This window comes from Microcaecilia unicolor, chromosome 1 (assembly GCF_901765095.1).
Source record: "Microcaecilia unicolor chromosome 1, aMicUni1.1, whole genome shotgun sequence".
In the NCBI taxonomy this organism is placed as follows: Eukaryota; Metazoa; Chordata; class Amphibia; order Gymnophiona; family Siphonopidae; genus Microcaecilia; species Microcaecilia unicolor.
In genome coordinates, this window is record NC_044031.1 from 350,808,818 (window position 1) to 350,820,996 (window position 12,179).

General features: G+C 48.2%; 1 protein-coding gene across 1 annotated transcript in view; it reads left to right on the forward strand.

Moving 5' to 3' along the window:
- The window catches only part of UPP1 (uridine phosphorylase 1), a 258,292-nt gene that overhangs the window by 4,570 nt on the left and 241,543 nt on the right, over nt 1-12,179 (forward strand). Inside the window, exon 2 of the mRNA XM_030209480.1 lies at nt 6,382-6,442. Within this exon, the coding sequence (XP_030065340.1) occupies nt 6,390-6,442 (53 nt within the window). The 5' untranslated portion in view covers nt 6,382-6,389. The remainder of the gene's footprint in view (nt 1-6,381; nt 6,443-12,179) is intronic.

Here is a 12,179-nt window from a genome sequence, read left to right on the forward strand (position 1 = left end):
CCGGGGCAGAGGGAGCAGCAGGGAATGAGCGGACTCGGAGCCTACAGGCGCGTGGCACCCCCCCCCCCCAGCAGGTAAAAATGCACCCGGGGGGGGGGGCGCATCGGCAATCCGCCCCGGGTGTCAGCCAGCCTAGGAATGCCACTGGGCACACGTGTTAGAATAGGTCGCAGGGCAGATCCAAGCGTAACTCCAAATGCTAAGTCAGACCAAGTTCTGTTCGTTCCTCCAACAGTTGCTAGCCCAGGACCGAGCAGATCCCAAACTGCTGATGAAGTTTCTCATAACTCATTTCAAAGGATAAGCAATAGCTTTCTCAGCTTTACCCAGCTAATCATTTTGTATGTACTCTAGGAACTTGTCCAAATCTGTCACGTCTGTGGCCGTGACCACCCTCAGCCTTACCTTCTTTCTGGGGGTCAGCAGCTCTGCTGGCTTCTGTCTGTCTTTGTGTTTGTCTTGTCTCTAGTCTCTGTGCTGATTGCTTCACTAGACCTCACCGGTGTGGGCTATGCCTCTCTAGGGAGCCAGCATCTAAGATGGCTGCCACCGGCTCTGTGCCAGCTTCCAAGATGGCTCCTGCTTGTCTTTCCTGTGGGCTCACTTCCTATGTGTGTCAAGCCTCTCTTTGGGGTCAGTGTACTTCCTGCTTCTGTCCTACTGCTGGTGACTCATCAGTGAGAGCCTTCATAAGGAAGGGCTGTGCTGGCATTCTGAGCCTTTGCATGAAGTGTTATGCTCTTAGGCCAGGTCAGGTTAGTAAGCGCCTGCTGCACTACTGCTTAGCCTCTCTCTGGGTTCCAGCCCAGCTTCTTTCTGTGTCTGTGTTGTCCTTCCGTGGGGGGGTCTTCCCTGCCACTGTCTGTCTGTGGACTGCGGTCCTTCCTGGCTTACCATGTGTTGGGGTGAAGCCTCTGTTCCTGGCTTACCCTGTGTTTGGGGTGAAGCCTCTGTTCCTGGCTTACCCTGTGTTTGGGGTGAAGCCTCTGTTCCTGGCTTACCCTGTGGGGTGAAGCCTCTGTTCCTGGCTTACCCTGTGTTTGGGGTGAAGCCTCTGCTCCAGGCTTACCCTGTGTTGGGGTGAAGCCTCTGTTCCTGGCTTACCCTGTGTTTGGGGTGAAGCCTCTGTTCCTGGCTTACCCTGTGTTTGGGGTGAAGCCTCTGTTCCTGGCTTACCCTGTGGGGTGAAGCCTCTGTTCCTGGCTTACCCTGTGTTTGGGGTGAAGCCTCTGCTCCAGGCTTACCCTGTGTTGGGGTGAAGCCTCTGTCCCTGGCTTACCCTGGGTTGGGGTGAAGCCTTTGTCTTGGTTTCCTCTGTCTGTTCTCCTGTCTGCCCCAAAGACCCTTGGCCTGTTCTTCCTGGTTTGCTCTCTTTACCCTAAGTCCTGCCTTGCCTAGCCTGTATGCTTACCCTGCTTGTATATCCTGAATCCTGTATCTGTCTAGCTAGTGTGTATTTCCTGGGTGGTTATTCCTGTGTCCTGTCTCCACCTAGCTAGAGGGTTTACCCTGTGGGTATTCCTGGATCCCCGTTCTGCCTAGTGTGTATGCTGCCCTAGTCCTTGCTCCCGCTAGGCTTCTGTACACCTTGTGTTCCTTGGTCTGTCTTCTGGGTCTTGCTAGTGGCTGTGCAGCAGCACACTGTCTGTGTTTAGTTCCTAGTCTGGTCTCCCTCGTGTATCCCAGACCCAGGTGGGTCCTCTGGATCTTCAGTTCCTGCCTTATCCTGCAAGTCCTGCCGGCCACCTGCACTTCGGAGCTCAGCTCCGGAGGAACGGTGGCTAAGTGCAGGTGAAGCTGTTCCTGTTTCGTCTGTTCTAGTTGCCTGCCTTGTACTACTCCAGTCCAGAGTTCCAGTACTGCTCTTCGGGGAATCCAGTTCCAAGGTGGTCTTGCCTGCCGCTGCCGCTCCTCGGCAGTGGCCCAAGGGCTCACGAACTCCAGTCCTGCCTCGAGGACCTGACAGAATGCCAAGGCCCTCGAGAACGCGACAAAATCTCTCTTGAACCTTGTTATTCTCTAGTCACATTAACCACACCCTCTATTAACAGATGCCACAGTTTAACTGTACCCTACATGAAACAAATAATACTTTCTACATTTTGTTTTAAGTCTGCTGGTTGATACTTTAATAGAAGTTCCTTTTGTTTTAATGTTATTTGAAAGATATAGAGGCCCATTGTGATCCTTACTCTGTCCTCTTACAGCGAAGAGAAGGGTAGGTTGGTTCTGGCTTTTATTTATTTATGGTTCGCTCATATCCCACATTTTCCCACTCATGCAGGCACAATGTGGCTTACAAAAAGTTAAGTAAAGTTACAAAATAAGAAAGTAGGAAAAGTATACAAGGAGTAGACAGGGGGAACAGCATCTAACAGGGTGAAACTAAGCAGGGTGAGGGTCAGGGAGGGTGCATCAGTCAGCAGTGTAAAGTGGGGAGTAAGTCTGCTTGAGTTTTAAGGTGTTGTGGGAGAGCATTCTAGTGTTTAGGACTCAATAGCGGAAGGACGAGGCGAAGATCTTCTTGTACTTGACACCCTTACAGTTCGGGAAGTGTAGATGGAGATAGGACCGAGCAGCAGGATTGGCATTCCTGGGCGGAAGGTCGATCAAAGGGTGCATATAATCCGGGGCAGCCCCATAGATGATTTTATGGGTGAAGGAGCAGAGCTTAAAGGCAATGCACTCCTGAACAGGCAGCCAATGCAATTTGAAGCGCAAGGGTTTGGCATGTGCAAAGCGTCGTTCTCTTAGGATGAGTCTCGCAGCAGTGTTCTGTACTGTTTGGAACTTTTTCAACAGGAAGGCCTGGCAACCCGCATAAATTCCGCTGCAATAATCCAAGTGGGAGAGGACAAGCCAGTGGACAAGTGTACGGAACAAATCCCTAGTAAGGAAGTATCTTATGCGCCGGAGCCTCCACATGGCGTGGAACATTTTTTTGGAGACCAAGTGCACGTGATTGTCCAACTGGAGATGGGTGTCCAGATGCACTCCTAAAAGCCGCAGGTTGTTTGCAATCGGAAGAGCAGAGCCCAATACTGGAAGCATTGTGTCAGTAACAGGGGTGTGGATGGACGAGAGTATAAGACACTGTGTTTTGTCCTTGTTCAATTTGAAACGGAATACCTGAGCCCAATGCTCTATGGTGGTGAAGCAGGCATCAATGAGGTTAGCCATTTCTGATACTGTGGTGCGAAAGGGGATGTAGACTGTAATATCATCAGCGTAGGTCCAATTTTGTGAGTGTGGAAGCTAAAGGCATCATCATTATATTGAATAAGGTAGGTGAAAGGGGAGAGCCCTGTGGAACCCCACAGGAGGCCTTCCACGGATCAGAAGTAGCGGAGTTCACTATGACCTGGTAAGTTCTTGTAGTCAAAAAGCCCTCAAACCAATGTAAGACAGGTCCTCCTATGCCAAAAGAGTCCAGCAGATGAAGTAAGAGATCATGGTCCACCATATCGAAAACATTAGGCATGTCAAATTGAAGCAGTAAAACCTTCCGTCCGATGAATAGCTCTCGTTTAAAGTTAGATAAGAGGGTGACCAGGACAGTCTCGGTGCTATAATGAGCTCGGAAACCAGACTGAGAGTGGTGGAGGATTTCGAAGTCAGCCAGAAATTTGTTGAACTGGACATTGACCATACTCTCCATTAACTTGGTGACTAGGGGTATCGAAGCCACTGGACGATAGTTAGAGATGACGTCTGGCTTAATCTTTAGATTCACCGGAATGGGGGTGAGAAGGATGTTACCATGGCCTGGCGGGAATGATCCAGCACTTAACATGAATTTGAGATAGCTAGTCAGATCTTCAACAAAACACTTTGGTGCAACTTTCAGGGGATGAGTCGGACAAACGTCCAATCTACAATATTTGTTGGAGAACTTAAGTAAAGCAGTGGATACATTTTCAAGTGATAGGCGATTGAAGCTGGTCCAAATGCGATCGGCCGGGCAGACACCCGTTGGCATGGCCAAAGATTCCAGGAAGTCGTCCACATCAGAGAGGCAGCTAACAGTTGAAGACTGCAAGGTCAAGACTTTCTCGTTGAAGTAAGTTGCAAGTTGGGTAGGAGAAGGAAGATCAACAATGGAGAATTTTAGATTAGGGGTGTCAAGGAAAGAGTTTAACAGCTGATATATCTTTTTAGTGTCCCGGCCAGCAGACTGCAGCTTAGAAGAAAAGTAGGTGTGCTTTGCTTGCCGGATGGCGTACTTATACTTGCGGTGACAGCTTTTCCAAGCCCCCAGAGCAAGATCCGATTTCCGTTTACGTCAAGTTCTTTTCAGTCGTCTTGTCTCTGTTTTTAAGGCTCTGAGATCAGCAGAGAACCAGGGTGTAGAAGTACGGATGTAGGAAGTCTTGAGATGCAGAGGTGCAATATGATCCAGCACAACCTTGCAGTGGTTTTCCCAGTCAGAGAGGTAGGTGGGCGTGGTTGGTTGCAATTCCATGCCGTGACTGTAGAGGGACTTCCAGAATAGGCTGGGGTCGATGACACCTCTAGTGTAATATTGACGAATCTTACAAGGCTGGGGGAGGCCTGAGGTTTGCCAACGCAAAGAAAACTGCAACTTTCTCTCTCTCTCTCTCTCTCTCTCTCTCCCTCTCACTCCCCTCACAGTTTAGGTCGTTTGCCAGTCCATGAGATCCTCTTTAGGGCTCTCCAGCTGTATCATATCCTCCTGATTAGCCTTTCCCATCCCATTTCCCTCTTCATCCTTAGGATTCTGGGGATTGTAGTACGGGGAGTGTCTCCTAGCCCTATCAGATGACCTATCTAAGGGCTGCTGGGAATTGTAGTCCTTTGACCTCTCTGAGGAGGGAGAGAAAGTGCTCTGTCTGAGAGGAACACGGTTTGTGTACCGGGACCTTCTAGATCTGCACTCACATGAAGTTTCAGGGTAAAAACTACACCCCTTTCCTCCCCCCCTACTTTCCTACCTTTCTCCTGTACTCTTCACACCATATGCCATCTACTCTCACTATCGCTCCCTTAGAGATCCTATGTACTTGTCCCAAGCTGTTTTCATCTCCACCACTTTCACCAGGAGGCTGTTTCATGAATTCACCACCCTTTCCATGAAGAAATATTTCCTCAGGTTACTTCTCAGTCTGTCCCCTTTCAACTTCATCGTATGCCCCCTCGTTCCAGAGTTTCCTTTCAATTGAAAGAGACTCGCTTCCTGTGCATTTATGCCATGTCAGTATTTAAATGCCTATGTCATATCTCCCCTCGATCCAATTCTCTGGTCACCCAGTCAAAGAAATTAATCGGGTTTGTCCGAAAAGACCTGCCTCTTGTGAAACCATGTTGCCTCTGGTCTTGTAATTCATTGGATTCCAAAATCTGTACTATTCTCTGTTTTAAAAGACTTTCCATTAATATGTGTACCACGGAAGTCAGACTTATTGTCCTGTCCCAGCTCTTCCTTAGTTCCACTTTTGTGGAGAGGAACCATATCTGTTCTTCTCCAGTCTTCTGGGACCACTCCCGACTCTAGGAAAGGGGAAGGGAAATGGGGCTTGATATACCGCCTTTCTGAGGTTTTTGCAACTACATTCAAAGCGGTTTACATATATTCAGATTGTAAGCTTTTTTGAGCAAGGACTGTCTTTTCTTCATGTTAATTTGTGAAGCGCTGCGTACGACTGGTAGCGCTATAGAAATGATTTATAGTAGTAGTACCAGGGGCAATGGAGGGTTAAGTGACTTGCCCAGAGTCACAAGGAGCTGCAGTGGGAATTGAACTCAGTTCCCCAGGATCAAAGTCCAGTGCACTAACCACTAGGCTACTCCTCTAGAGAAGCATTGAATTCTATTTGCTCTTTTAGCAGTTGAAGCACAAATGTCATTGTATTATTATCCACAGTGACTCCAAGATCCAGCATTTTGTACCTGTAATTAGAAATTATTTTTTTCTCTTTGTGCATCTCTTTGCACTTACCTGCCAGTTAGACACTCAGAGTGGCATTTTAAAAAAGGATGTCCAACACAGAACATAAATGTGAATGCCCCCTTTTCAGTTAAACACTCATCTCCTGTATGGGAACGTGGCATAACGTATACTAGTATGCCTCAACTCCATTTTAAAAGAGAAACTATGAGGGTGAAAGACTAATTGATTTCCCTTCATCATATATTTAATGGTCACACTCCAGATACCACCAGCTGAGGAACTTGATTTTAGGGGTCAGGAGACCACTGCCAGATGGAAATGGCTTTCAGTCACTGCTGACCCAGGCATTCCTCAGAATAGTGATGTGGAGATATATCTGTGTGCCATCAAGCCCTTGGATGCTTATATGTGTTTAAATTTAACACTGCTCTTGTGTTAACCATGTTTGCTTGTGCTTTGTTTTTTTTTTAAAGGTGCAACAATGACACCAGGTTTCACTACTGAGAAGAGAAAGGATGGGTCAGCTTCTTCAAAGTAAGGAATATATAATAGTACTGTGACTGTCCCAGTGTAATTTGTCATGTTTGCATGTGTGTAATAATCTCCTAAGCCCTCATGCCACAGTTCACTAGCTTGTTGCATACTTCAACAATGAAACTTCAAAACTCCCTGCAGCTTCCCCATAGTGAAGCCTCCCCAGTATGTTGAATTTCACATTTTTTGGTGGTATGATCTTTTTCCAGGTATTCTTTTTGCATACTGTTTTAATGAATGAATATGTGTCTCTCCTTCTCTCTCTATTTATAGTTCGGTATATTTAGCCACAAATTGGCAGGCAGACCATTCCACTTTCATATATATAAACGAATGCAGAATGATCTGCCGGTGGCAAGATCCAACTGGCATCTCCTAATAGTAGAAGCAGGGCCAGTGCAAGATTCCTGGCTTCCTTGTGCAGCTTCAGCATTTGGCACCCCCACCCCCCTTCCAGCACTATCCTATATAATAATTCTCACCTCCATCATTCTATGCGTCTTGCTGCCTGTGTCCGTGGCTTCATCGGAGTTGGTCTGCTAGGCTCCGTAGCACAGGCTAACGTCACGTAGAACGCCAGAGCTGGAGGAGTAGGGGTGAAAGGGGCAGGGCAGAGGGGCGGAGGCGGAGCTTGAAAGAGAAACAGAAGCATTGAGGGGCAGAATAGCCGAGAGCGTTGCGACCAATGGCAGGGAAAGAAAGGTCGGAGTCCTCCTTGGGCATGAGAGAGGGGGCAGAGCCACGGAGAGCATGCTGCTGTGCCGAGCCGGTGCGCGGGTGCGCTGGCGCGTTCTTGCACTGGGCACGGGGGAGACCTCAGGAGTCGGAGCGGCGCTGCAGAGGAGGAAAGCAGGCGACGACCGCAGCTGCCCCTTCGGGCCCCAGGAGGGTGTGTGGGCAGCTGTCACGACTCCTCGGGAGGGAGGGACCCCGAAACTCCTTGGGAGGGAGGGACCCTGAAACTGGGAGGGAGGGAGGGGACGATCCTGAAAGTCGGAGAGAGGGAGAGAGGGAACGACCCTGGAACTGGGAGGGAGGGACCCTGAAACTGGGAGGGGGGGGGGACCCTGAAAGTCGGAGAGAGGGAGGGGATGACCCTGAAAGTCAAAGGGAGGGGACAACCCTCAAAGTTGGAGGGAGGGAGGGAACGACCCTGGAACTGGGAGGGGGGGACCCTGAAACTGGGAGGGAGGGAGGGAGGGAACGACCCTGAAAGTCGGAGGGAGGGGATGACCCTGAAAGTCAGAGGGAGGGAGGGAGGAAGGGAACAACCCTGAAAGTCGGAGGGAGGGAGGGAGGGAATGACCCTGGAACTGGGAAGGAGGGAGGGGGGGATGACCCTGGAACGGGGAAGGAAGGGAGGGGGGCCCCTGTCACTCACTCTCATTCTCACAGACACACTTGCACCCAGTCTCACTATCTCTCTGTGACACACTCACACATTCACTCTCTCTCACACAGTCACTCTCACACACACTCTCTCAAGCATACACACTCCGAGGAAAACCTTGCTAGCGCCCGTTTCATTTGTGTCAGAAACGGGCCTTTTTAACTAATTATTAATAGTGTCCCCGCCATCCTACCCTCGCTGGCGGCGTCTGACCTCACACCCCCTCCCTGCTGCTGATGCCTCCTCTACTGCAGACACACTCTCCTCTCCTTCCCCTCCCTCCCCTCTCCCCCCCCCCCCGAGCTTCCACCAGTGTAAAAACATCTGCTCAGCTCTTCAGATGTACACTGGACAATTGCCAAGGCCTGAACTCAGGAACTACAAGCTACCATGTAGCCCTGCCTCTTTCTTTTTACTTTGGAAGTGTGGGCTACAAAGGGGAGGATGTGTGGTTGTAGTAGTTTAGTGATCATCAGTATGTTGCAGCTTACTGCCTGATCCATGGCCATTCAACATGGGAAAGAGAAGAGGAGGGCAGCAGTAAAGACCTATGAAACCAACATTTCAAGAGACCAGCAATGAGGAACTGAGGAGTACGGTGATTTTGATACCTTTTGAAACTTGCCACTTGGATTACATGAGCCATGAGAAGAAACACTATAAACTACATTTAGGCAGCTGGAATAAAAAATACATACAAAAAAACCAACACACACACAGATAATATACATACATACACACACACACACATATACATATCTACCTTGAAAAACGGGACCCTAACATTTTTCCAAATAACCCAAAACAAATGTACTATTATTAAAAGATTGTCAGGTGTTACTGCAAGATGCTGTAAAAACTGGATGATCCCTGTTTTCAAAATGACATCATATTGCAAGTGAACACTAAGATCCATTTTAGCAAAATTGTGTTTAACAAAGAAGATAAAGTTGTGATTAAATTTTTGAGAAAAAATAAAGCATACAGTGCAAATCATTTGCTAACCCCCCCCTTTTTTTTTTTTACAAGGCCGCACTAGCGACTGCCAGTCTGGCTTTGTAAATGGGGGTGGGGAGTAAGAGAGTTTCCTGATAAAGTTGGGCTAATGTATTTTCAAAGGTTATACTAAACGTTTAAACAATTGCAAAGTATTTTGAAACTATGTAAAGGGTCCCGTTGTTTCCTGACACTCTTATCTAATCTGTCTATTCCAAAGCCACATAATCAGGTGCCGTGTTTAAACTGAAATTGCAAAATATAGTTTAATGCCCATTTCACCGAGTTCTCTTTTTACTTTATTTTAGAAGTTGAAACTAGTGCACCAGTTGTGCCTACTGTATATTCGGAATTGTCAGATCTGTTGACAGTATGTGGTGCCTTAGTGTTATTGAGACTGGATTATTGCAATACTATATGTGTGGGATTACCTGAAATTTTTTTTTTGGGTGTTTAGAGCTTGTGCAAAACACAGCCGCAAGAATTCTCTGAGGATAAGCAGGCCAGTTGTGTTCTTACAGTTGAGTAACGTCATCCGATGGACCCCGGTGCAGACGCTGACTAGCAAGAAGATTGTAGAAGTTTGTAGTGCTAGTGCCTTCCTGCCCTATTCACGAGCATTAGTCCCTCAGTCTTCATTTTTCCATGGAGTAGGGAGAATGCGTCATTGTATTTTCCTTACTGTGCATGTTTCTTCTTAATCACAGTGCTTTCTTGTGTCGGCATTTTGCTTTTATTTTAGCCTGCCTTGTTACCTTTATAATAGTTTTTAGTTTATTTGGCTTTTAAACTAGTGGTTAGGGTGGTGGACTTTGGTCCTGGGGAACTGAGGAACTGAGTTCAATTCCCACTTCAGGCACAGGCAGCTCCTTGTGACTCTGGGCAAGTCACTTAACCCTCCATTGCCCCATGTAAGCCGCATTGAGCCTGCCATGAGTGGGAAAGCGTGGGGTACAAATGTAACGACAACAAAAAAAGTTTCCCTTATTTTTTGAAATTGCTAGGCCAGCTTAGGTGAGAGCACCAACCTTAATTTGAATGCTGCCCCTTTTTGAGGTTAACAATTGAGGAATTTAATTTGCCTGTGATTCTTTTCTCAGTGTCTAAGAAGACTCCCAGTGGCTTCAAATGGTGTTCCCACTGTAATTGAGTGATTTTGGTAACAGACCCACACTCTTGGTGCATTGGGTGCCTTGGACCTAATCGTGACCCTAACTCTTGTTCTCCTTGTTTAAAAATGCAACTGAGAATACAGAGGGCACGTCAGATCCAACAAGAGAGACTTTTTGACTCATTGAAGGCCGATCCATTGATATTGGCACCAAAAGCATCAACTTCGATGGCTACTAAGACTTCAACAACCACTGGGAGAGCACCATTATTGAGGAGGTCTCCACCTCTCTCAACACTGGGCACTGAAATTGGCCCTGGACCAGTCAGCATTGGACCAGGTACAGAGAGTGCATACTGGTTCAACGTCATCCTCACTGGCACCAAAGGACTGCAATGTTGAGCATCAGGGGAAGCCCAAGAAGCATAAGCATCAGTCTTCTTCGATGAATGGTGCCAGGGGCTTCTGGGCATCGCTGGTTTCCAAGAAGATCTGGCACTGGGAGAAGTGCTTCCCCTCTTTGGTAGAGGTGCTGGTGCGCAAGTCTTCGAGCAGGCAGGTTCCAGCTTCCTGTTTGGCACCGATATCTTCTCAGGTTGCCTTTGTCCCGGCTCCCCCACCTTTGTCAATGCCTTCCTTCGATGAGCGGTACTGAGCCATGAGCAGGAAGGAGCTGTACTCTGTTGTACTCTGCTCAGGCTCTAGGGCACTTGCGCCAACTGCGGACATTCTTCCTGAGACTCCATCCATACCTGTGGAGAGAACCTCAGCATCTCAAAGGGTATTGACATCAACATCGACCTATGCAGCACAGCTCTGGACGACGGGGGAGGGAAGCTTCCTTGGAGTCCGAGGGTAGGACTGCACTTTGGCCCTCTTCAGGACATGGACGTAGTTCAGCTGAGCAGGAGTAGGCACAGACTGAGTCTGGTCTGAGTATGAAGAGGAGTCTGATTGGAACCACTCATGGACTCAGATGACGACCCTCATTATTTCTTGGAGGAGGAGTTTTATGGGGTCCCTTCTGATCCCTCCCCACTTCAAGAGAGACATAAATCTCCACCTGAGGGTGTGTCTTGCACCAGTTTTGTCAAGGAGGTGGCTTTGGCCATCCCATTTAAGTTGGAGACGGAGGAGGAGCCCAGGGCAGAGATATTATCTGTTCTGGACTATGAGTTGCCTCCTAAGAAAGGGGTACCATTGCACCCTATTCTTGTACATACACTGACGAAGAACTAAGAATCTCCCTTCTTAGTGCAAGTTGCACCAAAGAAGGTGGATACACAGTATCAAATCCAGAAGGCTTTCAGATTCAAGAGGGCGTATCTGCCTCACCACTCTTTGGCTGTTCAGTCCACCCTCAGAAATGCTAGACGTTCCAGGACTTGTGTCTCTGCTCCCCCAGTTAGAGAGGCTCGGACATTAGACTCGTTTGGGAGGAAGACTTTTCATGTCTTGATGCTTATTGCCCACATCCAGACCTACAGCTTTATATGAGCCTTTACTTGAAATCTTTGGTACGCAGTACACTAAGCCTTGCGGATTCTCTCTCTTAGGAGCAGGCCGTAGAGCTTTGCCAGTTGGCCAAAAAGCAACTGGAGTGCAGGAAGTATCTGGCCAGGGGTACTTACAGTTCATTTGCTGTTGTGTCCAGACTTTCTGCCATTGGTGTGGGGATACACAGACTTTCATGGCTGCGTGTCTCAGATCTGGAACCAGCGGTTCAGGTGAGGTTGGTGGACATACCTTGCTGAAGAGACAATCTTTATGGGGACAAAGTGGAGAAGGTCGCTGACCTCATCAAGAAGCATACTGATACCATCCAGTCCCTGTCTCAGCAGCCTCCAGCTGCAGCCTCTTCATCTAAGAAGACTTCAAGTGGGCCTAGACAGTGACCCTACTACTCACAGGCGTAGGTTTCCACTGCTTTCACACTCTGCCCAGGCCAGCGTTTTTGTCCTCATCAGTCCTTACCACAGAAGTCCAAGTCAGCTCCCCTGTCGAAGCAGGGGATGAGCTTTTGACTGGCTTCAGGAGAGCATAGCTACAATTCAAGTAATCATCCTTGATGGCCTACTAGTAAGGGGGTGGCTGATTTTTTTTCCTTCAGAGGTGGCCCCTTGTAACCTCCAAATTGGTGGGATCTCCAAATAGTCCATCTCGGTTATACTACTACTTATCATTTCTATAGCACTACTAGACATACACAGCGCTCTACACTGGACATGAAGAGAGAGTCC